At 47.9% G+C, this 26,295-nt stretch overlaps 2 protein-coding genes across 2 annotated transcripts in view; one reads left to right on the top strand and one right to left on the bottom strand.

Annotated features, from left to right (window-relative positions):
* The window catches only part of ABCA12 (ATP binding cassette subfamily A member 12), a 104,327-nt gene extending 99,630 nt beyond the window's left edge, over window positions 1-4,697 (bottom strand). The window contains exon 1 of the mRNA XM_032114071.1: window positions 4,604-4,697. The gene's annotated coding sequence lies outside the window, so the exon portion shown is untranslated. The remainder of the gene's footprint in view (window positions 1-4,603) is intronic.
* A 473-nt stretch (window positions 4,698-5,170) lies between these two features.
* Window positions 5,171-25,152, top strand: ATIC (5-aminoimidazole-4-carboxamide ribonucleotide formyltransferase/IMP cyclohydrolase). Its single transcript, XM_032114080.1, has 16 exons — window positions 5,171-5,284; window positions 5,747-5,873; window positions 7,017-7,093; window positions 8,111-8,177; window positions 10,460-10,548; window positions 11,863-12,014; window positions 12,146-12,302; window positions 13,561-13,686; window positions 13,779-13,886; window positions 15,130-15,215; window positions 16,326-16,415; window positions 17,363-17,491; window positions 18,417-18,509; window positions 23,196-23,378; window positions 24,232-24,387; window positions 24,831-25,152. Exons 1-16 carry the CDS (start codon window positions 5,263-5,265, stop codon window positions 24,948-24,950), a joined length of 1,782 nt encoding a protein of 593 aa, XP_031969971.1. The 5' UTR covers window positions 5,171-5,262; the 3' UTR covers window positions 24,951-25,152.
* Window positions 25,153-26,295: the final 1,143 nt, after the last annotated feature.

Genomic DNA, 26,295 nt, shown 5'->3' with positions numbered 1-26,295 from the left:
TGGCTTTGCTGCACACTCTTCCAGGGAAAGCGTACCCAAAAGATGGGGAACCCAGCCAGAACCCGTGCTGAGAAACAGAAGTGCCATTCCTTACACAGGCGTCTTTGATGGTTCCACCCTGATGCCAGCAGAAAACCAGCCCCATTTTAACTGTCCTAGCGCGCTCTAGTGGGAGCCGGCTCCCTGCACATCCGGCAGCATCCCGGCAGCATCCCAGCAGGCAGCCCTCTCACCCAGGGACACAAACGCTGGTGTCCAAAGAGCTGGGGGCAAAGGGAGACGCTGATAAAAACAGCTCCTCTGGGAAAGAATCAGTGATTTCAATTTCCCAGAGAAGCTGTGGCTGCCCCATCCCTGGAAGTGTCCAAGGCCAGGTTGGACGGGGCTTGGGCTTGGGCTAGTGGAAAGTGTCCCTGCCCATGGCAGGGTGTGGAACGAGATGAGCTTTGAGGTCCCTTCCAAGCCAAGCCATTCTGGGATTCCATGGTGCTATGAAAAGGTAGAGCAGCCTGTTTATTTGTGGATAAAGTAATTTCTTCTCACCTACAGCAAAAACACCTGAACAAAATATTTCCTTTTCTTTTCTCTGGGAATTCTTCCTTTCACACAAATAGCTCCAAGAAGCCAAGGAACCTCAAAGTGGATGAGATTTTTTTTTTTTTTTACTGCAAAGGCCATATTTGCAATTGCAAACAGATCTGTTCAGCCACAGCCTACATGTGGGTAGGCACTGAGTCCCCAACAGGAGAAAATACTTCTTACTTTTTTCATAGTATTTTTCCTTCTATGCTTGGATAGGAACCAGCCTGTGGGAGGAAAGGAATGGGAATGTTTAGAAAATAAATCATTGTTCGGTTTATGCACCTTTGGGCCTCATTCATAACCCAGAGCATTAGGAGAATAACTCAGGCTGAAATCTGCAATATTTATTCCATTAGATGGAAATTGATTCTTTTGCAGGAAAACCATTAGACATTGATATCACAGGTTTGGGAAAACCAACCACTGGTGTTAGTGAGTGAAGAGGGGATGTAACCTTCACACCCCAGGTCAAATTGAACGTGCAGAGCTCTTTGGTGTCTCTGAACTTTAGCTAAAGGCTCACTGTCACCTCAGCAGCTCCGCGGGACCCTGAGCAGGGATTTACAAGGACAGCTGACAGCCGGCACACCACGGATGTGATTTAACTGGGACCTCCAAGGAACACAGTAAAACAAAAGCTGCTCCAAGCTGATAAGGGCTGAAAAAGAAACTCGAAATAGATCAGGGCTCTTGAGCCTCTCTGTTATTGTGGAACACTCCTGGCCAGCCTGTTCATCAGTTCAAGGCTGAAGCTACCCCAGAGTTAACTGGTAGCGAGTGGCACAGGCAGTGTGATGCAGTTCTTGAACAAGGTTCAACAGAGCAATACTTAGCAGCTCTTTTTCTCCTGGAATACACCAAAGAGTTTACCCTGCAGTTCTCATGAACCCTGAGAGCAAAAGGCAGACAAACCAAAAGCCTGGATATAGCAGTAACCCTTGAGAAACAGCCTGGATTCAATTCCACTCCCACCTCTACTGTTGTGCAGCATCTGAGACAGGGCACTTGAAGCCTCCACAAGACCTTTGCAGTAAGCAATCCCATAATACTGAGTGAGGAGCATAGAAAAGTACTTGCAAGACTGTGGTCTCTGGGAGACTGGAGAAACTGAGGCCCAGTGCCTGGCAAACAGCATTCAAGGGAGATACCAGATACCAGAACAATGCAGAGGAAGCAGTGCCCCTTGTGAATGTAACATATTGCTCATCTGCACTTCTTTGCTTCCCATTTAATAACTGACAGGGGAGAAAACAGGACTTTGAGTAGGACAGATATGTATTTGTCTTACATCATGCTGAATACCACAACCTTTGCTTGAGGGCAACACAGAGCATAGCAGAGGCAAGGGGTTGTTGAGGAAAAGCGTGGGGTGGTATATAAATGAAAGCAGGGCCTGGTTAAAGAAGACAAGCTTGGCATGATGGGGAATTTCAAAGCTGAGGACTGTGTTCATACAGGCAGAGAGGCCCACAATAACATGTTTTTCCAAAGCAGCCTCATGGTGATGAGACACCTTTCCTGAGCTAGGACAGATCTAGATCAGACCACTGGTGTAACACTCACTACTCATGGCACTCCATCTCTGAAGCCCCAAACCAGGCCAGCCATGGACTTACACTTTAGATAGAGTCCTACATTTTGGCTGGGTCTTCCTTGTCCACTGGCAGGCCCAGCCCACCCTCTGCTAGCCCACAGACAGCTGCAGGTAGCTGAAGAATCCTACCTTGTTTGCTTCCTACCCTAACAGATTAACCAACAGCCAAACTGACCTGTTTTTCTACACTCTTCTTGGTTTGCTACGTGAAAAAAAACCAACAACTGAAAACAGACTCACAACAGAGATTCAGAGCCAAGCTAAAAAGCATTGCTTGCTCCCTACAGTCTCAAGAGAAGGGAATCTAGGGTATTGTCCTAACAACAGCAACACCATCCCTTTTGTATGCCTCTATTCAGCTTCATCCTCTTTTTACTTATTAACACAGCAGAGCACAGTGCATATTAAGCCTGATTTTTCTTTCTTGGATGCACGCCCTAGCATGATTTAGAAATAACCTTAATGTGGTATTTGTAATTCTAGCATTTACCTCTTCCCATTATTTCCAATATGATGTTACTGCGTTCTTGGCTCAGGACAAGCTTCTGTAATGCTTTAAAACACCGGGAAAAAGCTCCAGAGAGACCTCATTCCTATTGAATAAATGATGGGACATGAGCAGAGCACAGGGTATTTGAATATCCTCTAAACATCACCAAAACCAATTAAGCTCTATAAAGCAAAACTAAACCTCTGGGGAGGCAGACTGTGTGATTTCCCCTGCAAAGCCACCCCCAAACCAGGACATATCAATCACATCCAACTCCAGACACCCCTCTAGCACACAGCCAGAACATCCCTTCTCGGATGCAGAATCCCAGAATGGCTTGGGTTGGAAAGAACCTTAAAGATCATCCAGTTCCAACCCCCTGCCATGGGCAGGGACACCTTCCACTATCCCAGCTTGCTCCAAGTTCCATCCAACCTGACCTTGAACACTTCCAGGGATGGGGCAGTACAGCTTCTCTGGGTAACTGGTGCCAGGGTCTCACTGCCCTCACAGGGAAGAATTTTTTTCCCAATATCCAATCTAATCCTGCTCTCTTTCAGTCTGACCCCATCTCCCCTTGTCCTGTCACTCCAGGCCCCTGTAAGTTGTCTCTCTCCATCTTTCTTGTCGGCTCCTTCAGGCACTGGAAGGCCACAATTAGGTCACCCCACAGTCTTCTCTTCTCCAGGCTGAACAATCCCAATTCTCTCAGCCTTTCCTCACAGCAGAGGTGCTCCATCCCTCTAATCCTGCTGATCACCTCCTCTGGGCTGGCTCCTCTGTCCTTCCTGTGCGGGGACAGGGGTCAAGCCCAACCACCCCCTGCCACTCTTGCACAAACAGAAACCTCACTTCAGGCACCAAGGGACAACGAACTGCTGGACAGGCAACAGAGCCAACGCCATTATTGACACTGATAACATCCCTCCCACTGTTTGTCCAAAGGCAGCAGCATCCCTGTCCTTGTGCACAGGCTGACAGGGCCACCAGGCACCCTGCTGGAATACACAGTCACTCTCTGGAATACAGAGTCGCTCTCCGACGTTGGATAAAAATGCAGCGCTCTGTCAAATTGTTCATTTGCTCATACATTAATCATCACCAAAGCCCACCTCAGCTGTACTCTTTGCACAACTTTTATTCTCTCCATGGTGTGTATTTTCATAATGATAGTGCTCATGTACCACTTAGCAGTATATTTTCATTTGGCCCCAGCCACCCTCCTGAGCAGCAATTTATTACTGCTTGTCACTAGCTGCTACTGAGAGTAATACACACACTGGGTTTACTCAGTCTGTTTGGTATTTCTGGCTTGACTCTTCCTCACACAGACAATACTGCTCAAGCCCAGAGACTCACAAATCAAAACAGCCAGCAGTCCGGGCCTTCCAGCTGCACTTGCACTGTACTTCCCACCTTTTTGCCTGCAAGAGCTAAAAAATTTCATTTATTCCTTCTTTTTTTAATGCAAGTGGAGAGCTTAATGCAGTCTGAGTGCTCTGGGAGCTGCAGGTGTACAGTGAACACCTGTGTGGTCGATGAAAATGTGACACAAATACGCAGGGATGCCTCAGGGGCCTGCCCATGCTGACATTATTGCTGACTCAATATTACCAGGTGGGGCCAGGGCTTGTGCTGCAAATTAATTGCAGAGCTCTCTACTTGCAAAGCACTGCTGTCCCAGTGCTGCAGCTAGACCCTGCTGGGGTGTACAGGGGCACTGCACAGATTTTAACCTGTTAAAGCCAACATGTTCAGTCAGTGTTACCTGTGAACCACAGGCTAGAAGGAAAACAAGCAAAGCTCTTCTGCAAGGATTATCAGGAAATTTGGAGGCCCACAGTGGAAAAAAGCTCCCCGTGATAGGTCTCCTTATGGAGAGAAAAATAAATAAAGAAGGAAAAGTATAATTTTACTATTTGCAAATGATTTTTTACCTCAGACTTGGTAAATGAGTGTTTTGCCTCTGCCCGTGTGGAAGCTCTGCAAGAGGATTTTCCACAGATGAAACTCCTGTCCGTACTCCTGGAAAAAATTAATGGTCCTTACTGCACCACCTTCCACTACGATGAGGTATTGCCTCACTACACCTCGTTTTTCACCTGTGTGCTAAGCTGGGTTTCCCACCGCGGAAAACTCTGTCTGTGTGCACACGCATGTCTGGGCACATACACGTACCTCTGCGTGTGGGTGGTGCACCCATGTCAGTGCATATATATATATATATGTGTGTGTGTGTGTGTATGTGCGTGTCTGTATGTTTGGTGCACCCATGTCGCGCACACTCACGCACTGAGCACATGTGCAGCAGGAACACCCGCTCGCACACACGTGGCGCACACAACACCACGGGCCATCCTCACCCTCCAGGGCACCGCACCCCGCTATCGCACCCCGCTATCGCACCCCGAGGACACGCGTGTGTCCCAAAATACACGTGCCCGCCACCCGAACCGGGCACCGCCGCCCCCCTCCATTCCCCGCCCCGCCCGGGCCGCCCCCTCCGGCTCCCGCCCCCGTGCGCCCAAATCCCGCCGGGCCGCCGCCGATCGTCCCTTCCGTGCCTCCGCGCCTTCCTGCACCCACCGACGGCGCCATGGCCGCGCGGCAGCAGCTCGGTAACGCGGGGCGGGCGCTGGCCGCCGATGGCCGCGGAGAGGGTGTCCGTGAGGGGTGGGGGGCTGCCCCGCCGCCGGCCCCGCAATGGCCGCCGGCTCGCCTCGGCAGGGCGGCCCCGGAAGGCGCCCGAGCGGCGGTTCCCGCGCGGTGTGCCGGCGGCGGGCAGGCGCTGCCCGTGCCCCCCGGGCCGGGTGTCCCCCGGGTGTTCCCGGGGCGGGCCGCTGCGGGCTCGGGGAGCGGGAGCGCGCTGAGGCGATGCGGCTCCGCGCTGGGCGCCCTGAGGCCGCGGCCTCGCCTGAGGAGAAGCGCGAGGTTCTGGTGCTCCCCTTCCCCTCCTCAGGCACCTGGCGCCGCATACACTGCTAAACTACGGAACTTATAAAAGCTTCACTCGCTTAATCCTGTCGTTTTCTCTGTTCCGCTGTTTAAACCCTAACACTCGTGCTCTTCCCGTGTGCCAGCTTTACTCAGCGTCTCTGACAAGACCAACCTGGTGGAATTTGCGAAGAGCCTGAATGCACTTGGCCTGGGTTTAATTGCCTCCGGAGGAACAGCCAAGTCGCTGAGGGATGCTGGCTTGCCTGTCAGGTACACACACTCCCCTGTACATCACCACCAAAAATGCTCGTTTGGGCCCGGAGGTTACTTAAATTGTTTTTTCTGTGAACAAAAGTGGTTGAAAACTGATCTGAAAGTAAGTCTTCCCTTCCAAACAAAAAAAAAAAAAAAGAGAAAACCCTGCCCCAAAGCAAACTTCAGAACCTTCTTATTCAGGGGTCTGTTGGCTGAAGCTGAGGAGTGTTACTGTGCAGAGAGGTGTTGGGGCTTTTTGTTGGGATGCCTCGTCTGCCTTGAGCCAGCTTTGTTTCCATGGGGCAATCTGTTACCTTGCTGTTCATAATCTGCCCTGAGTGCACCTCCTCACAGCCAGGTGAAATCTGATCTTTGCCTAGTCCTGGGACAGCACTGATGTGTCAGGAACATGTTAAAGCTCACTGGATGTCATTGGTCACAAATAATTTTCCCAGCACAATCACTTAATGCAGATAGAGCCTTTAAGTGTTGTGCATCCACTGTTAGGTCAGGTACAGTCACTGGCTGTTTTAGCCCATGGTTCTGGGGAAATTTGTTCTGGTTTCTTCCATGCTGTGATTTAAAAAACAGCTCTGGCTAAATAAAAATGGGTTTCAGTGCAGTGATGAAAAAAATGACAATTATTTGGCAGGACAGGTGACTGACTCAATTTTTGCTCCCCGTGAACACACCAGCACAAATCTACATCACCCCCAGAGCTCACTGTTACCCAGCACTTGGTTGTGTCTCTCCAACTTCTTTCCTTGGCTGTGCTGTCAATGAAGCCTGAAGCAAAGGATGCTCACATTTTGCCTTCCCTCATTATTGTTATTTACCACCCTAAACAGTCACAAGGAGTAGTGAAACTAAGCTGGGAGGAAGAGCACCTCCACAGCCTTCCATTCTCTCTCTACAAACCATTCTGACTTGGGGTTTGTTTATCTTGGTTATTCCAGTGTGTTCAAGAAATAACTGCACTTCTTAGCTGGGTGTGACCCATGAACTCTATTTCCATTCATGGGAAAAGCATGTTGTTGTCCCTTCGGCGTAGGTGGATTTTGTAGTGAAATTTATACACTTTTTTTGGTTTGGGTCATTCAACCTCTAGATAAAGTCAGTGTGGCACATCTGTTACCCTGCTGTTTTCTTCTTGGGCAGAGATGTTTCGGACCTGACAGGCTTCCCTGAGATGCTGGGTGGACGTGTGAAAACCCTTCATCCTGCAGTCCACGCTGGTATGTTTCTACTAATACATTTTTCAGTCTAGAAGAGGGCAGGGAGGGTGGGAAGGAGGAGTTGACAGATGTCTTTTTTAAGGGTTGTATGGAAGAACCGAGTAATGAGAACAGATTTACTCCAGGAACAGATGGAGAGGTGAAAAGCCAAGGGGTGGAGAAGTGCAGGGTGGCTGAATTACCTCCTTGTTGCTATGCTGGCATCTCTACAGTTAGCAGAGCTCTCTCCCCGGGGCTATGAGTAACAGAGCTTCTCTGTGAATGCCTTTGCAGAGTCAGCTGCAGACGTGCTGGGGCAGGGAGCTCCACGGGGTTTAACCTGTGGGTGGGTCTGGTGAGCAGCATAAGGAACACAACAGCGTAGGCTTTGGGGGTGATTTCTGCATGCTCTGATGTTCTCTGACTCCTCTTCAGCAGGGAGGGTCTCTGATCAGTGGTCTGTCAGCACATTAATCCACCTCTCTCATCTCCTGTTGTTGTGCTTGAGTTACCTCACGTGGAACCTGTTGCCCATCGTATGTGAGGGCTGGAGACAATCTCCCATGACCCTAAACGCAGGACTGTGCTGTTCCTTACACTGTGCCACCCTGTCACCCTCGTGTTTCTCTGAGTTCCCAGACCCTACCAGCCACCTGCACTGCTCATTCTCTCTTGCTTCCCTTGTCTCAAAGGGCAGGTGCCCTTCTTCTCTGCCATGAAGTCCTTAATGATGGTTTCAGTGTTTTAAGGGTAGCAACTGAGTGCTTAGAAAGTACATTGTTGAGGTTGCTGGTCAGTACTTGGAATGCTCTAGGATTTGGCCTTCAGGGAAGAACACCTGTTAGTGTGGAATTTGAACAGCCAAAGACTCCCTAGAGTGGAATAAAGGAGCAGGGGCTGAGGGTGCTGTCTGAACTAGAATGAAAATGTTACTATAGAAAGTCTCTGAGGGAAAAAGCACAGTGTGAAGGGAGATGTTGAATTAAAAACCTGTTGGTTATTTAGTTCTTTTTTAATGAAGATGTTTTTTGTAACTAGGCATCTTGGCTCGCAATATTCCAGAGGATAATGCTGATATGAAGAAACAGGATTTCAGCCTTGTAAGGTAAATGTTGGGGGATGTGATGCAATCCATCAGTGATCAAAAACCAGAATTAGAGCCCAGTCAACACCAAGAAAGGGGAGCAGTAGGGATTGTAACATCTACACACCAGCAGATCTGCAGTCTCCTTTATTTGCCCTGGCAGGACATGCAATGTATTTAAAAGTATAATTTTCTACAGACGCCTCTTCACCATTTGGAGCAAGAGAAAACTAAACTGGGAAGGTTACGTTGGGGACTCGGAGGTCTGAATTTCTCCTGGTTCCCTGGGAATTCTGACACGTTACACGCAGTCAGTGTAGGGCCACGCTACATGTGTTGCAGAGTTGAGTTCAGTACTTTGGGAGCTGGCTCATCTTCCCTCAGGTTGGTTCCATGTGTCTGATCAGATGGCAATTCCCGATTTTGAAATGCTTGTTTAGTAAATATACCCTTTGATATTTGCATAATGTTTACTGAGTTTCAACACATAAATAAAGAATAGACACGGAAAGTAGGTCAGGAACATGGCGTTTGTTCAGACAGAAAACACACAGATAAGAGACAGAAAACTTAAAACTTTGCGAGCTGTGTTGGGAGCAAGTGAGCTGCACCCAGAAACTGAAGTAACCCATTTTGTGCACTAATGTACCAAAGATTTATTTCTTTTTTTTCAGTTTTTGTTGGAATGTGTTTACTTGGTGCAGTCACACAGGGTAGTTTGGGGCTGTATGTGACTAACTGGTGTTAACATCCAACTACTGCTTGTGAATAACCAGTTATATGTCAGGGAGCAGCTCCTGGTTCAGAAACAAATGGCTGAGCTGGATGTAGCAAATTGTAGGTGTACCCAGGGTGGGAGGTACAGTATGATTGTGGGCCAGAATGCATCTGGAGTTGTAAAATTACTTTTAAAAACTGATGGATGGATTTCTGGGCTGAATTTGAAAACCTGAAATTTAAAACCACAGGAATCCTCTTAGATGGCTCAGCAGTGGTGGCTCTTCAGAGCATGCTGTATATTAAAGCAGGCTCTGCTGAATTGCAGGGGGAATAACGTGCCCTTACATCAGTGACTTATTGTGCACTTGCATGCAGACTGATAATTTGGATTCAGGTTCTCTTGCAAAAAGCAGAAGTAGTTGATCCTCAGCAGGACTGTCTTTGCATAGTTGCATAAAATTTGCATATCCAAGTCAATGAAGGAAAGCCTGATATTGGTTGTCTTGGTTTGCACAGATAAAAGCATTAGCAGTGTTAAAGTCCACAGATTCCTGATGGTTTGCAACAGGTCAGGAGCATGAATGGATTGGGGGGAAGGGGGCATGAGAAACAGAAAAGAAAATAAGACATTGTAGGAAATTTAGAGACATGAGGGGTTTTGAAAGCCGTACTGGAAGCTTATCATCCCTTCTGCTGGAGTTCACATGGAGTGGGAACGAAGAAATGTTATAAGTTTGGACGCAAGGGTACTCACCACAGCAGTTCCGTGCCATACTGAGCACGCCTTGGAGTTTGATACCTTCATGTACTCAGATCAAGAGAGTAAATGAATTCTCTTGGATTAAAAACCCTGTTTGTGAAGGTCAGAACAAATCCTGCCTTTCACTGCAGTTCCTGTGGCTCTGGTAGGATAGGACAGGCAAGTTATTACATCATGCTTGCTGGAATACAGACCTGCTTCTAGATCAGATGGAAAAACTAATTCCAGTAAGGTCCAGTTTTGGCTTGAGAGGGAAAAGTCGATTTTCTCCCCTGCTTTCATGTGCTACAGAAGCTTTATGGCATTTGGGCTGCACACTCAGGTGTCATATGTTGTTGGTATTTTAAAAGTCCAGAAGGTGACATGTAGGTCATTTTCTGCTCTTGGAAAAGTTGTGGAAAATTAGATTGATTGCACTTTGTTTGCTGTGGACCTTCCCGGGGTGCTTACTCTCTTATGAGAATTGGTGGATGCCCATTTGCAGTACTGCTGAGAGCCCACTTTGAAGGCCTTTCAAATGGCTCAAGTGTGGACTAAAATCACTAAACTTTTATATTCAGGCACATGTATTTAAAGAAGCTCTTCCTTTAATCTGATTGCTGTAAATTGTGGTACTGACATGCTTTGATACACAGAGTTCAGTTACATGTCCTAATGCACTGTACCATCACTTGCCCTTGGGCTGAGCACCATTCTTGGCCACAGGATTTTATGCTGGTCCCTGATCTGAGAGACGACCATAAAATCACTGGTGATATCTTGGGCTTGCCAAGCCCAGTTTTATTTCTTCCTGAATAATCCAGTTTTCCCCTTCAATTCTCAGAGTTGTAGTGTGCAACCTGTACCCCTTTGTGAAGACTGTATCTTCTCCTGGTGTGACTGTACAGGACGCAGTGGAAAAGATTGATATTGGTAAGTTAAAGGGAGAGCAAATCTGCTTTCCAGACAGACTGTATGCTTCTGAACTCTTGAGTGGTCTCAGTTCTTCTCTTTTTGTTTGGTGGCCTTGCACACCTATAAAGGAAGTCTGCTCAAGAGCTCAGGAGCAGCAAGGAGCAGACTGAAGGCATAGTTGGGTAAGCCTTTGTTGCTTTTAAGCAATTAAAATGGCAATAACAGGCTGGCAAGGCGTGCTGCATGGGGGGAAGTCATGCGCTGCCCAAAAGGAGCCTGAGGGCTGTGCTTGGAAAGGCCTAGTGGACCATGCTTCCTACTGAAACATGGAGAGCAGACTAAACCCCTTTTGCAGCCTGACAGAGTAATAGAAATTTAAAAACCATGAACTTTGCAGAGCAAAGCTGAACCACTGAAAGTGCTCTGAGGATGGCTGAGAGCTTCACTGCAGGAAGCCATTGCAAGGAAAGGGGTTGGTCTGAATATGTGGGAGTGTCCTCAGGACCTGAGTTGGGAAGCATGGACACCTGCATTAGCATGTTTTCTCTTGCTGCTACTTATTAACCCCAAAGGCTTGCTGTTCCTTCACTGCAGCATCTCTGCTTGGCAGCCTGTGAACAGTACAGGTGCAGTTTTGTGCCATGCGGTTGGATTGGGATTGGATTTTCTTGCAGTAGTTTAGTCCAAATGATGCCCAGCAGAGCTCTCTATTAAATGTTTTATGGAGTAATGCTTGCTCTGCATGAAGCAGTGCCAGCCTCTACTTTTCCTTTGCAACAGCCTAGTATCTTGTATGATTTAAGGAGTTGCAATAGCAGTGCAGTCAGACTGAAGGAAGAAGTGTGGCATTTTATCTCACACAGAGGACCTGGGCAAGACTCATTATTATTTGCAGAGACATTTGGGAACCTCTGTTGTTTGGCAGCATGAAAGCAAATCTTTCTGCAGACCCCTGCCTGGCCCGGCGTGCAGAGGATGGTGGTTAAGCCATGTGTGGGGACAGCCATCCTCTTTGGGATGTGGCTGTGCTGTTCGAAGACATTCTTGCCCCCACCTGCTCATCACAACCCACATCCTGTTTCCTCGCCCCTGCAGCTCTGCCTGGCTCTGCCAAGGCCAGTCAGTGTGCACCTTCAGCAGCAGATTGAGTCAAACTCACCAGCCTTGGGCATTTTGAAGAGCATTCTCACTCCTCTCTGTGCTGGAGAGAGGGGACACATTCATCTGGCACAAAGGATTGATGGTGCACGTCTCTTCTTGGCCTCAGCCATGCCTCCTGATTGTGCTGTGTCCAGGAGGGAAGTGCTTCACGCCTGTGCCCCTCTCTTGCAGGGGGAGTGGCCTTGCTGCGGGCAGCTGCCAAGAACCACGCCCGTGTGACAGTCGTGTGTGACCCTGCAGACTACGCTGCCGTAGCTAAAGAGATGGCAGCATCGAGGGACAAAGACACTGCCATGGAAACCCGGCGCCTGCTGGCACTGAAGGTTGGTCACATTTTCCTGCCATGAAGGGCTGGGCCAGGCTCATGTGCCTTTGGCTCTTTACCTCTTTAAACACCAAATCCTCTGTAAGTTGACGTTTCTAAGTTGACAGGTGTTGCCCATTGTTTCCCCAGGCCTTCACCCACACTGCTCAGTACGATGCAGCCATCTCTGACTATTTCAGGAAGGAGTACAGCAAGGGAGTGTCCCAGCTGCCCCTGAGGTACGGCATGAATCCTCATCAGAGTCCTGCACAGCTCTACACCACGAGACCCAAACTGCCCCTGACAGGTGAGGCCTCAGCTGTGCTGGCCAAGAGGGAGCTCTGGGATAGCTGGGAATGGAGGTGGTTGGACATGTCTTTGAAACTGAAAGACTGTCGTGTACCTTAGTCAAGGAATGGCCAGCAGTGCCTTCACAGCTGCTTTATTACTGAATGGCACTAACTTAGCAATTCAAAAGTTGAGCTGTGTGAGACAGGAAAGCTGCTCTGCTGAGCCCCACAAGACCAATTGCAGCTCTGTGTTCTCTGTCAGTGTAGGATTGTGTGTCCAAGATACTTTGAGCAGATTTGTGTAGTGTACTTTCTGCTTGACATTAGATCCAGATTTTGCAAAGGAAAACCTTGTCATCCTTTTAAGATGTTTTTCTACTTGCCATTTTTCCTTGTTTAGTATCTTCCCCATTTTTTTTGTGTGTCCCTGTTTACTCTGCCTAGAAATCAAGCTGTTTTTCTCTAGGTTTGAATTGGTTTTGTTCTTTTTTTTTGTCTTTCTTTCTTTGATGGTTTTGAGCAGGGGGTTGTTACCTTGGTTTTGTAGAATGCTGCTTCTGCTGATGGTGGCAGCAGGAAATGATACTAGTCCCACCTGCAAATTTGAGACAGGTCTGGTGTGTCTCTCTGCCATTTTACAGGGTGTGCCACTTGCCACAGTAGTGAGGGAAACCCCTGTTTTGGAGGGAAAGTCTGGCTACTCTTGTTCTCGAGACTGCTTTCAATGTGTGCAGGCATTGTCCTGCTGAATAAGCAGTGTAGCTTTGTGTTGCAGCGTTTTCCCCATTTCAACTCTGGGACCTCTTAGGAAGCTTTTCCATTCCTGCACTGGAGGTTGATTTGCTTGCAGCTCTGCCTCCCAGTATGGCAGCAGAACAATGCTATGTTCACTGCTCCTGGATTATTGTTAAAATGGTCTTTTCTCCTCCAGTCTCCTGAAATGCTCACAGTGCTGCCATGTCAGTGTGAGCAGTTCTTCTTTCAGGGCCAGAGCAAAACGTTTTGAGAGCAGACTTTTAAATGGCCTTTACTCTTGGTGTGCATTTCTGGGCACTCCACCAGTTGCTGAGGAGCCAGGGTCATTGAACAAGAACAGTTTAAAGTGATTTGAGTGCTTGCTGGGAGAAATCCTTTGTGCTGGCTCTCCAGGTTCTGGGGAGAGGGGTTTGCCTGCTATAACGTGTTCACATGCTGTGTTTGCAGTGGTGAATGGCTCTCCAGGCTCTGGGGAGAAGGGTTTGGCTACTTTAACGTGTCCCTATGCTGTGTTTGCAGTGGTGAATGGCTCTCCCGGGTTCATCAACCTCTGCGATGCCCTCAATGCCTGGCAGCTGGTGAAGGAGCTCAAGCAGGCACTGGGCATTCCAGCCGCAGCCTCCTTCAAGCACGTCAGTCCCGCAGGTAGGGTGGGATGTGCTCGTCCCCCGGCTGTGTGGGCAGGTCCTGGGGCAGGCAGCAGCAGCCTGAGTGCCCTGGCTCGTGTTTCCCACTAGGTGCTGCTGTTGGAGTTCCGCTCAGCGAGGAGGAGGCCCAAGTGTGCATGGTGCACGACTTCCACAAGACCCTGACGCCCTTGGCCTCTGCCTACGCCCGGAGCAGAGGTGAGGGCTCCAAATAACCGCGGCAAACCCGCCTGTCCAAAGAGCTGAGCTCGGGGCTCAGCACCTGAGCAGCATTCTCAGCTCTTCCCTTTGCACCACACTCCTCCTCCAGAGGGCTTTTCTCCATGAGGATCTGCCTGATTGCCTATCAAAAGCTGCTCTCCAAGAGAGCAGCCCTTGTATACTGACTGTTTCAAAGAGCTAAAACCACTTTGGATTCTGTTCCTTGGTGAATATAGAAGACCTGTAAGATGATACATTTGTAAGTTTAAATGTGTGCTTACACACACACACACACACATATGTGGGACTTTGACTAAAGGATCTGGGTGAGCAGTGGTGCTGGTAGCACACTCATAATTGGCGTGCTCAGGAATATTTAACTGGAGTAGAGATGTTTCTGTCTGGTATTTGATGGGGGGTTTTTTAATGCTTTTGTATGGCAGAGCTCACAAAAGAAGCTAAAAAAAGTAGACAAAACCAGCTTCCTCTGCTTAGCTGAGATACTTTGCTACATCTCTCATTTTCCATGGCATTCCTAGAAAAGCTGCACAGATTATAGAAAACAAGGCAAACTTGCTAAGGAGCACATTGGCTTGGATTCATTCTTCACAGACCACCTTAGAGTGTTGCTGTCACAAAACAACTGCATGATTGCTAGAAAAATAAACCCTTAGAATGGCAGGGACAGAAGAATTGACCTTGCTGAGTAGTGGAGCATTTGTGATGGGAATTGAGTTCACCTTAGCTATGCCATTAAATACAGAAAATACTTATTTAAAAAAAAAAAAAAAAGAAGAAGAAGAAAAAAGTTGCTACATTTCTGGGTCTGCTTTCTTGCAGGAAAAGCCAGGTGGGAGCATAGCCATCTAAAAGCTTTCCTCTTTTTCCAACTGTCTCCCATCTAAAATCTTTCTGTGTGATCCTTGCCTCTCCTTGTCCTCTTGCCACCAAGGGTACAGCTGAGCTGCTTGCAGTGCTGGAGGTAGTCATTAGAGAGTTAGAGCTTTGACAGAGGCAGTGAAGAAGGAAGAATATCTGAACTATGGGAGTATTTAAAGGTCCATGTGTTTGAGGTAGGATTTTTCATCCTTCTTGCTTTTATGGCCTCTTTTTTTTTTTGTTATTTTTGCGGTGGGATTAAATTCTTAGCTCTCATAGCAAATGACTGGACTGTAGGAGTGAAGAGTTTTCTTTGTGTGATGCTGTAGTTTGATAAAGGAGTGAAGTCTGGATTTTTCAGGTGCTGATCGGATGTCCTCTTTCGGTGACTTCATTGCCCTGTCTGATACCTGCGACGTGGCTACTGCCAAGATCATCTCCAGAGAGGTTAGTGACAGCAGAAAATGATTCTAGGGTATCAAGGACAATCACTCTAGATGCAGCCATTGGTTTGTAGCAGCCTTTTCACTGGAAATCAACCTATTTTACCTGGAAGACTTTTACTGGTTTTTGTAATTTGTGTTATCTCTGATCTGGAGTGCAGAATTTACACCAGTCTTTTGATGCATTTGTTTTTCCTACCTGTTAACACCTGGCTGTGTGCTAGAGCCTGTGAAATAGCAGAGCTGGCAGTGCTGCTTTCCACGAGATGATTGCAGACCTCTGGAAAGAAACCCTGGTTAGGCTGTCAAAAGTTTCTGGTTGAGCAGATGTCATGGGAGAAGTAAAGGGCTGGAATGTTGATGGGCAGCCCTTTGCCCCAGGCAGAAATTTGGACACAGGTTGCTACCTACCAGCACTTCCCAGGCTGTGCTTTTTACTTAGAATCACAGAACCTTTTGGGTTTGGAGCAACCTGGTCTAGTGGGAGATGTCCCTGTCCACAGCAGGATGGAATGAGGTGGTGTTTCCCAAACCAAACCATTCTGTGATTTTATGATGTCAAACAAATGAAAGAGCACATTCAGCTGGTTTGTGAGGGTAACATTTGCTACAGTGCTGCTGAAAACTGAAAAAATCTCACCCACACTGTAAGACACAAATGTGAAAGTTGTGTATCTCTTCATGGCACTGATGAATATATACTCTCAGTTTCCATGCTCTTAACAGCTCTTTTGCCAATGGTTTTACCTCCTCAGGAGTGTCACTGTTGAAATAAGAATTTATTGGTTTTTAAGGCACGTTTACTGTTGAGGCTGAGAAGTGGGGATGTCATGGTCAAGCTGTTTTCCCCCGGAGGAGGATATTAGTTATTAGTTCCGTTCTGCTTGAAGTGATGTGGGGTGCTTTTTACTAACCCCTGCCAGGAGCTCACAGTGCTCTGCTGGTTTTTGTTTCCAGGACTGAAACGCGTAGTGTAACAGTGCTTTTGCTATTGTAGGATGCATACAGACCCCAGGAGAGGTGTGTGTGCCTCTCTGGGAATGGCAAGTGGAGCTTTCAGGCTTAGCCCCCCTTTCATTTTTCTCCTGTGGAAGCTGAAATCTGTGTGTTGCAGGTGTCCGATGGTGTGGTGGCTCCTGGCTATGAGGAAGAAGCTCTCAAAATCCTTTCCAAAAAGAAGAATGGTGCTTACTGTGTCCTCCAGGTTTGTACCCCTGCTCCAGTCAGGGATGAAGCTGGAAGCACAGACACTTTGGACCTGAGATGATGCACCTTTACATGCTGCAGCCAGCATGCTTGTGAAGGAATATTAGTATTATGTGGCCAAGTCAGTGTCAGGTTTCCTTCCTAGTTCCTGCAGTGATTGGGACTTCAAAATCACCCAGTTTTGGTGAACAGGACTAATAGATCACAGATTGCTGTCAGGTCCTATTTCTGCTGCCTCTGAGAGAGAAATGAGCAAAGAACTTCACGGTAGCATCACAGAAAGAAAATGCAAGGCTTAGCTGAAGTTCCAATTGTAGTGTAGCTGCCAGGGGAGCTGGAGAAGATGGCTCAGGAGCTTCAGGCAGGAAGGAATGAAATTGCAGACAGTCTTGGCAGCTGATTACCTCTGGAATTAATTAACTTTGCAAGGATGAGGTCGTAGTGGTGAAGCCTGTCTCTTCAGGACTGAATGCAGAGCAGTGCTAAGGAAAGTTGGCCTAAAACATTTCAGTGGATTAGGAAAACCACATAAAAGCATGTGCATGCTCCTGTTTAGAGCTGGTCACCTCAGTCTGGGTTGTTTCCTGTCTGAAACCTCAGCTGGGGCCACCAAAATTCTGAAAAAGGCCATGCACGGGTGGACCTGAGTGCAGTGTCACAGTTGCAGTTAACCTGATCCCTATGCTGGTGTAAGTTAATTATGCTTCCAGCTTGGATGGAGATGTGCCCCAAGAGTGCAGCTCTGGAAATAATCACATTCGCTGTTCCCTTGAATGCCATAGAGGGGTGGGAGTTGTAGCCTGAGGCATGTAGGAAGCAGCTCCAAATATTTCTGCCTGCCTTTGGAAGGCTGGAAGACTCTTGTGTTTTTCCCCTTTGTGTGAAAACTGGAAGACTGTAGGTTTTGGGCTGAAAGTGCTTTATTGGCCTGTCTTTGGCTTTCAGATGGATCCCCACTATGAGCCCGATGACCTGGAGGTTCGAACCCTCTATGGGCTGAACCTGATGCAGAAGAGGAACAACGCGGTCATCGACCGGTCGCTGTTCAAGAACATCGTCACCAAGAATAAAAATGTGAGTTTGGGAGATAAATGTGCTTAAACACACGTGGAATGAATGAACTGCTGCTGTGCCTTCATCAAGGAGGTCACCACTGGGCAATTTTAAGAGCTCCTAAAATTTTTTAATGAGATTTAACTGGCTCTTACCAAACAATGCAGCAGACTTTCTGGACCTAATACACTTGGGTAAATCAAGACAGCTTTCCTTGGTTTAGATTCCTTGGAGGAATCAAAGAGGAGCTGGACCTTTCCCATTATTTCAGACTACCACAATATTTGTAAATACTCTCTGTAAACAAGAAGCTACTGTGTGCAATTTTTTATGGTGAGACAGCCATGTGCCAGGGATCCATCACATCTCCTGACTCTTCGTTTACATCACCCTTTTGTGTGCACTGTGTTGTTTAAACTGTGGCCTGGCTGTTATTGCTCAGCAATTGGAGCCCACATCACCAGAAAGTTTTCAGTGATTTGTTTGTCTCTGATCTTGTTCTCATTAAAAAAACAGATGTTAATGAGCACATGATTAGTCATGGGCTCAGAAGCAAGTTCAGACATTGAGGTAATAAAAACTGTTTTCATAAATTAGGAATGGAACTTAAAAATAATACAGATTTTGGGAGCTGTTCTCATTGCTATGGTCCTGGTGTTTGCCTATGAGCACATCTGATGACAGTAAATGCAGAGGAGTTTTCAGGCTTAAGGCCAGTGATAGAACCTGGTGAGATTGAGTCTTACCCCTGAGAGTTGGGAGATCAGCTGCCAAACCAATCATTTATGGGTTTTAATCTAAACAAAATTTGCTGGTAATTGAACAATCCAGGGTATTTTTAGCTACCTTGTTCTGCCTGTGTCTGATTCAGTAACTGTGAGGGCTGGGGTGTAGCATGGCTGCTCCTGGGTATCAGGGTGATGTTGACAGTGGTGTTCTGTTCCAGCTGCCCGAGGCTGCTGTCCGAGACCTGATTGTGGCCAGCATCGCTGTCAAATACACCCAGTCCAACTCGGTCTGCTACGCCAAGGACGGGCAGGTAACTGCAGCAGGGCTTTCCCCACCCCACTGCTCACAGGCTGCCCTGGCCGGCCTGCAAAAGCCTCCAGCACACGGGGAGCTGCTGCACGGGGCCGGAGGAGCTGCCCTGGACAGCGCTGTGCAGAACAGTTGTTCCTCAAGAGGCTGCTTCAAAACCTTGCTGTCATTTTTTCATGGTAATGGCAGGGCTGGCTCTTGCATTGGTGGGGATGGAAAAGCTCTTATGTGCTTCTGCACTATGGCCTTCAGTAATTTCTTTCTAACTACTCTGTTCTTTCACATCATTTTTCTCAGGGAGTCTTGTAGTCAGTGTAGAGCCTTAGGAAATTACAGTAGATTTCACAGCTGGATTCTGACTGTCCAAATGCTTCTTTATTTTCACTTTTTACATAGAAAGATGGGATATGCTTTCTTTTTTTCACACCTCCAGGGCAATAAAAATCTTCTGTTCTTCCTGATTATGTTTTTTTAAAAAAACTGATGATGGATGCTGGAATTTATAGGGGTATTACCAAATGTGTAATTGAGATGATGAATCATACGGCCACAGAGTGGTTTGGGTTGGAAAGGACCTTAAAGCCCATCTCATCCCACCCCCTGCCATGGGCAGGGACACCTTCCAGTGGCCCAGGTTGCTCCAACCTGGCCTTGGACACTTCCAGGGATGGGGCAGCCAAAGCTTCTCTGGGCAACCTGTGCCAGGGCCTCCCCACCCACACATGGAAGAATTTCTTTCTAGTATCTAACCTAAATTTCCCCTCTTTCAGTTTGATTCTTGAATTTTAAAAAAATCCTTTCTTTCCAAGTGATCACCCAAATCAGCTGTCTAGAAGTTGGTGTAAATGTAATAGAAATTGTATTTTTGCTCAGCGGATCATTCTTGTAATGGTGCTGTTTAGCATGGACGTTTTTCAGTAGACATGGATTATTTAAAAAAAAATACGGAAGAAAAAGACAAAGAGTGTTTTTGAGCTGTAGTAAATCATAAATCAGCAAAATGGAGCAAAGAGTGAACCCTACAGGTGGAGACTGAGATTGAGCTGCAGTGCTCTCCTTGCATTGGCACGGATCTGTTTTTGTCAGGTTGTTGGTACAGCCTGAAAATGCTGCAGGGCTGTCTCACAGGACTTCCTGGGGCTGTGTGGTTCCTCAGAATATGTCTTTGGAGAGCCAGCATTTGTCTTTTATTCTGCTTTATGTTGTTTTTTTTTTTCTTTTAAATGATTCTCTGCACTCAGCAGCGTTAGATCTCATACCCCCAGAACAAAGGTGTCGCTGTCTTTGCTCCTTTTCCCTCATCACAGCAGCCATCTCCAATTTCCCCCGTGCTTTTGCAAGTCCGGGCTGAGCGTGGTGCTGCAGATGTTTCCAGAGTGTGTGTGGTAATGGATGTACCACATGGAAGGGAGAGGGCAGGAGGGAGCAGGGAGAAGCAGCCTGGGCAGGCAGGGGTTCAGCTGGCAGATTTTAATCAAATACATTATGGAAAGCAGCTTCCACATTGTTACACTTCAAATGCTCTTCCAGGATCTGACCTGGTTTGGGTTACGTGAGCCAAGTCTGGCAAAGTCCACCTTGCTTTCAGTCCCATTGCTTTCGGTTTTCCAGGGTTTATTTCAGCCTCACAGCATCCCTAGGAAATGGGGATGCCTAGGAAAACTCTGGTGTATGAGACCTCCAGAATGTTTAACAGCTTGGCTCCACTGGCTTCAGGAGTGGATCAGCCCCTCCAGTGAGGTAGCTGCATTACTACATCCTAGGAAAGTGTGGAGTGGGAAGCATTTCTGGACCTGAGTGTCACTTAATTTGCAGGGAGCCAGCTGCCACTAATTGCAATAAACACTTCCACTTGTTCTGGCTGACTTTCAGCTTGTACCACGCTGATTTACACTTGCTTTAATGACACCATCATGTTTTAAATTAGCAATTTAAAATTATTCTTTCTTTATTCTCTGTACGGTAGCATAAAACAAACCTGTTAATTTACCTTATGCTTTCCCAGTGACTTCACTGTTTTGTTTGTCTTCCCAATGGTCAAGTCCTTTATTAGATTTTTATATTTCCAAGTGTCTTTAGGGTTTTTATTTTCATTCATTATCCAGGGTAAATCTGAGTAAACCCAGAGCAGTCTGGATTGTTTTGCAAGAACCCTTTGGGCATTATCCATCTCATCCACTCTGTGCTGTTGCACAGCATTCCAGCTATGGAGTGTGTTTGACTCTCCTATGAAGCAAAGTGTTTTATTCAAGTAGTTCTTAATTTTCACCCAATCTTTTTTCTATTTAGTGATAGATTTTTTTTTTTTTTCTACTCACCCTGTGCTGCTGTCTCCTTTCACTGCTCACACTTAATAGGCTCTGCTTAAGCACTTTTGGATTCCCAGGAGATTAAACTCTGAAAGAAACATAATTAATTTTTGTGTAGGAAAAGGGGGAATGGCTCCTTTATGGAGGATTTTGAGGTTTCAGCTGTGTTTTTGTATGGGGGAAGGGCGCCATGTGGGGCAGGGAGAGATAAGGTGTAGGAAGAAGGATTCTATAAAGTGAAAAAGGCAGGGAATAGGTACAGGCCAGTGTGAGGGGAGAGTCAGGTACAGGTCTAGAGGCTGCATTAAGCAGAAGCTCAACCTACTCATTTTTTTATCTCTAGACCAGAAATTCCAGGCTGGACTGAGGAAATCTTCCCCAGCAGCATTCCATCAAAACCTGTGGTTTTAAGAAAGGCAAAACAATGGCTTGAACCTGTGTTGCAGATAAATCTCTGTAGATTTGGGGATGCTTGTGAAGATGGTACAGGCTGCATCACTTTGATCAACTGAAGTACAAAGTCCCTGCCATTTTGGAGTTGTTGAATACAAGCCACAATTTAGTTATTAATCTCTTGACAAAATGTAGGTCACAAAAAAAGTGAAATATTTTGAGTGGTTCACAGAGGAAAGGAAAAGGCTCTTTCAGAAAGGTTCTTGGGTGCTGACAGGTAGCAGAACACCCTATTCTATCAAGGAGTGCCAGGCCACAGCTCACAGGGGTGTAATAAAGATGAGGCACTGTTCTGGCTGGGAAAGGGCACAGAACATCCCAAATGTCAGAAACCTGGGAATGTTTTATGGTATTTTGGCCCCTGCTAGCAGCAGCCAGTCTGGTACTCCACAACATCTGCATCCCCAGCTAAAAATTCCTGCCTTAGCCTGGCTTTGCTAGTCCCACTCTGAAGGGCTGGGTGGCAGTTCCTGGTGTGCTGTGGGACACAGCCAGCCCTCTCCTTTGTGCAGGGAGGGAGGATAAACCCCTGTGGAAGTGATAACACACCAGTGTGCAGCTGAGCTCCTTCAGGTTCCAGGGTCCCCTGCGAGTTCTAAGTGGGTGTGTTGGGAGCAGAGGCTGGACATCAGCAGTGTTTGTCGGGGGGAAGGTGCCACTAAACCATAAGAAACTTTGCATCTGTTCAGTGTTTGTGCTACCACCAATATCCCTGTGGGTTTCTTACGCACTGATGACTTCAGTTATGGCTGAGCAGATCATATCTGATGGCAGCCCAAGCCTTTCATTTGCTCCTTGGGGGAACAGGATCCAGCAGAATGTTTTATGGTTCTGGTAAGAGGTGAAGTCACTGTATCTTGATGAATGGGAAGACAAATGACTCATTCCTTTGAGGGCAGCCTCTGACTTATGGCTTTACCATCTGTCCCAGTCTGCGTTGAGAACTCGGAGGCACTGGCCAGCACCTCGAGCCTCAGCACTGTGTCCCTGGAGAACAGTCTGGGGAACAGCTCAGATGTGGCTGAGCAGGAAATGATGGGAGAGACTTTGTTTCCTGTCAGATCTCCAGATTGAAATGGAAGTGGGACCCACAGGATGGACAAAAGTTACCAGCCCAGGTCTGCCATCCCTGGTGGCTGAGCTGAGCAAGTGCTGTATTTTCCTAGCAGCTTCCTTGAGATAAAACCACTGTGTGGATTTTGCTTATCTGTTAGAGATCAAGCACAAGTATTATTAAAGAGGGTTAGCAGCAGCTATCTCAAAAAGCCTGGATTCTGGCAGATGGCAGCACAGGAGATGTGTGGTGGCTCCAGGGCCTTGACAATTCATGGGATGTAATGGTGCCACTGACCAGCATTCCTGAGTGAGCAGTGGGGTTACTTTCTTATCAGCCTTGCCAGATGAACTGCACCTCTCAGCTGATGTGGTTAAGCTGTGTGTGCCTGACTCAGCAGAGAGATGATGGTGTTTGGGTGATCTGGGCTCAGACATTAATGCTCTGACTGAAGTGCCCTTTTCCAGAAGGGGCAGGAAGCCAGCCAGCTCTTGGCAGTCACATTTGTTTCTGTGACCTGCAGGATTTTGTTTTGCCTTAAAAGCTGTAACTGTATCACTCTCCTGAGGTTAAGGGTTTGACTCTGATGGCTGGGGCTGTGTTATTTAGAAGGGTGAAAGAACATACGTGTTTCGAGCGTGACTGTCAGCTCAGCAGAGCTGTGGAAGTTAGCAGTGCAGACAGCTGGCCCTGTAACCAATTTACAGCATCAGGGATGCAGGCATTTCCCCAGTTTTCCCTGCTCATTACCTACACTCTTTAGCTGCATGGGTGAGGAGCAGCTAAATTGTGGGAGGCCGTTCTTAAGGGCTTGTCTGGAATGCAGCTGTGGTGGTGATCTCAGATTGTGCTTGGTACCCCTGTGCTCCAGGTCATCGGCATCGGCGCGGGGCAGCAGTCCCGGATCCACTGCACGCGCCTGGCTGGGGACAAGGCCAACAACTGGTGGCTGCGGCACCACCCCCACGTGCTGTCCATGAAGTTCAAGGCAGGCGTGAAGCGGGCCGAGATCTCCAACGCCATCGATCAGTACGTCACCGACACCATCGGAGAGGTGAGGGCTGCTCACAGCTCCCCCTGCAGCACAGCTCTGCCAGACGAGGTCTTTGTGCAGGACTTACACCTGGTGTGAGTGTTGTAATGGGTGACCCCAAAGAGCTGGGGGATCCTGGGTCCTGGGTGGTGATCCCCCAGGGTCATTTACTGGCCCTGTGGCAAAGTGTCCTGATTTGCCCCTCCAACACTGCACCCACAGCCCTGGGAGCTGGAACCTGCCCTGTGCCTCAGTGAGCAGCTTGGCTTCAGCTCCTGGTTCTTCCCAGCAGTGAGGATGGGTTAAAGCTCCAGCTGATGTTCCAGTTCTCCCTGTCCTGTCAGTGGCACCTTCTCACACAGAGCTGTTTGTTTGTGTGGCATTTCAGATCCTCAGAATCCTTCTGACCTCCCTGTTACAGGCCACAGTGAGACAACAAAATAGTATGTCCTTTTTAAGTATCAAAAGCCAAGAGCTGGATTAGGGACCTTGTGAATCACCTCGTGAGCAGTTGCTTGTTTAAGGGGGTAAGAACTGGAGCAGTTGCTGTTTAAGAAGGTGAATCATAAACTGAGCTACCATTGGTCATGGGTAAAGTCATCTACCAGATGCCTGCTGGCATTTATGGAGCAGCACACTGCAGGCAGAGCATCTTGGAATTGAGGGAGAGAAGGAATCCTTCAAGCCCTGTGGTGAGGAGAAGGAAGGAGTTAAAAGGATGCAAGAAGAGCTGATGGTGGTGGTGTGTTTTAAACGCCCTGGTATGAAGTTCCCAGCAGCAGAAAGCCCAGTGTCAGAGGGATGCCATCACTCATCCCCCTGGCTGGGATGGAGCCGTGTGCTCTGGGGCTGAGCTGCCTTCTTGTGCCTGCAGGATGAGGACCTGGTGAAGTGGCAGGCCCTGTTTGAAGAGGTGCCCAAGCAGCTGACAGAAGCAGAGAAGAAGCAGTGGATTGCCAAGCTGTCTGCTGTGTCCCTCAGCTCCGATGCCTTCTTCCCTTTTAGGGATAACGTTGACAGAGCCAAGCGGGTAAGGTCATGGCAGGGCCAGGAGGTTGGGGTGGCTCCAGGGGAGTGTCTGTGCAGCTTGAGCTTTTCATTTTGTGTGCACTGCTGAGCAAAATCCCTGCACTAGGATAGCAGATCCTGGGAAGGATGTTGCTGATGGTTACTGGTCTCACATGGACAGTAATTATCCAGTCATTGCTCAGTTTGTAGATTTGGGATGAATAGGGGATTAAAGTTTATTAAACAATTTGGGAATATCAAGCCAAGGCCTGTCACTTCCAGAGAAACCATTTTAGGGTTATTTCTGAGCAGCAGGGAGAACTTCCTGCTCCCCTGAGGAGCAGCTTTGGGGATGGAAGCCTTCATCCAGTGGGATGTGGATATAGGACTGGGACTGCCAACTCCTTCCAAGGGGGATTTTGGTTTTCCATCCTCTGATCCTTCCACTCCCCCCTGTGTGTGCAGAGTGGAGTGCAGTTCATCGCTGCCCCTTCGGGCTCGGCTGCCGATGACGTCGTGATCGAGGCCTGCAACGAGCTGGGGATCACCCTCATCCACACCAACCTCCGGCTCTTCCACCACTGAGCCCTCTCTGGGCACAGCCTCACCAGCAGCCAGGACCAGAATGTCACTGGTGGAACTGGGAGGCTCCTGCAGCCTGTGCTTAGCAAGAGCTGGTCACTGTGAAGAGGCCTTCCCCCATGTTAAGGGAGAAGGATGTGGCACAAGTTGGCTGCCAGTGTAGAAAATCAGTGTCTTTTACAAATAAACATACAGTTGTTAGCTATGTGCAGTCTGCGTGGTCCCTGTCACCCAAATTCTGTGTCCTCAGGAAAAAGGTTTCTTCTTGAGGTAGGTTTTATGGTCCAGACTCTACTAATGCATTAGATGGCCTGTGCAATGGTGTGAAAGCTTGGCTTCTGCTCAGCTTCTCATAGAAGATAAAGATCTGAATTGGGGTGGTGGGGTTTTTTCTGAGTCAGCAGGTGCTTCTAATCCATTATCCTCTTCCCTGTGGGAGAAGGGGGAGCAGGTGCTTTGCAAGAGGCACTCTGTCCTACAGTCTGTGCTTTGGCAATGCCATGTTGCTTTCTCCAGGGTGAAAGACCCATTGACAGGCCTGTTCCCATACTGGGAGCAGAGCAGAGTCCACACCATGGAATGGGGGAAGTGGCCAGAGCCACTTCCCTTCTCTGCTGTCCACAGTTAGCATTAAGCAGATTTGAACTCTTGATTGGGAAAAGCAAAGTGAAATTCTGGAGTGAGAGGAGTGAAGGATGAGCCCAGACACATTTTTGCTGGCAATCACTGTGCCTGTTCCAAAGGGATTTTCTCTTTCTGGTTCCACTTTATAAAATCTGTTCAGTTTTGCCCAGGAGCAGCCCAGAGTTTTTCAGTGAACACGTCTGTGGGCTCAGCTCTCAGCTAGTGCAGAGCAGGGAGTGTCCATGTGTGCCCTTGGCTCAAGCAGGGCTGCCCAGGTGGGAGATGGACCTGGGAGAGGGGAAATTCTGAGTGTGCTCCTGGCTCTGCTGCTGACTTGCTGTGACTGTAGCCATGAATTTTGTTTTACCTGATTGCGTGTTTGATCCAGACTGGTTCAAATGGAGCAAAGCAAAGACACTTCCTAGGACATAGGAAGTATTCAAGACTGGTTTTCCTTTAATGCTGTCATTTCATCTGCCCTTGCTCCAGCCTGAAAGGGAGCAGACTCCTCTTTTCTGATCTCTCCAGTGGATTATTTCCAAGTGACTGGATTACACGGGACAGAGTAGAGAGCATTCTACTGCTTTGGTACGGGTTAAGACAGCAATCCAAAATAAAAAACGGTCCATTTCTTCCTGGCCCCTTTGCTGTGCTAACCCCAACCCTGGCCTCTGACTTTCCTGTGCTGTTGCTTCCCATGAGCTGTAATTGCTTGGCGTTTTCC

The sequence above is a fragment of the Corvus moneduloides genome, chromosome 7, assembly GCF_009650955.1.
Source record: "Corvus moneduloides isolate bCorMon1 chromosome 7, bCorMon1.pri, whole genome shotgun sequence".
NCBI classification, from domain to species: Eukaryota; Metazoa; Chordata; class Aves; order Passeriformes; family Corvidae; genus Corvus; species Corvus moneduloides.
Note: the sequence above shows the minus strand (reverse complement) of the source record. Positions and strands in the feature narration are given on the sequence as shown.

Coding starts and splice junctions, on each gene's coding strand:
- ATIC (XM_032114080.1), top strand. CDS start 5,263: ATGGCCGCGCGGCAGCAGCTCG. Junction 5,285..5,746: donor GGCCGCGCGGCAGCAGCTCG/GTAACGCGGGGC, acceptor CCCGTGTGCCAG/CTTTACTCAGCGTCTCTGAC. Junction 8,178..10,459: donor CAGGATTTCAGCCTTGTAAG/GTAAATGTTGGG, acceptor TTCAATTCTCAG/AGTTGTAGTGTGCAACCTGT.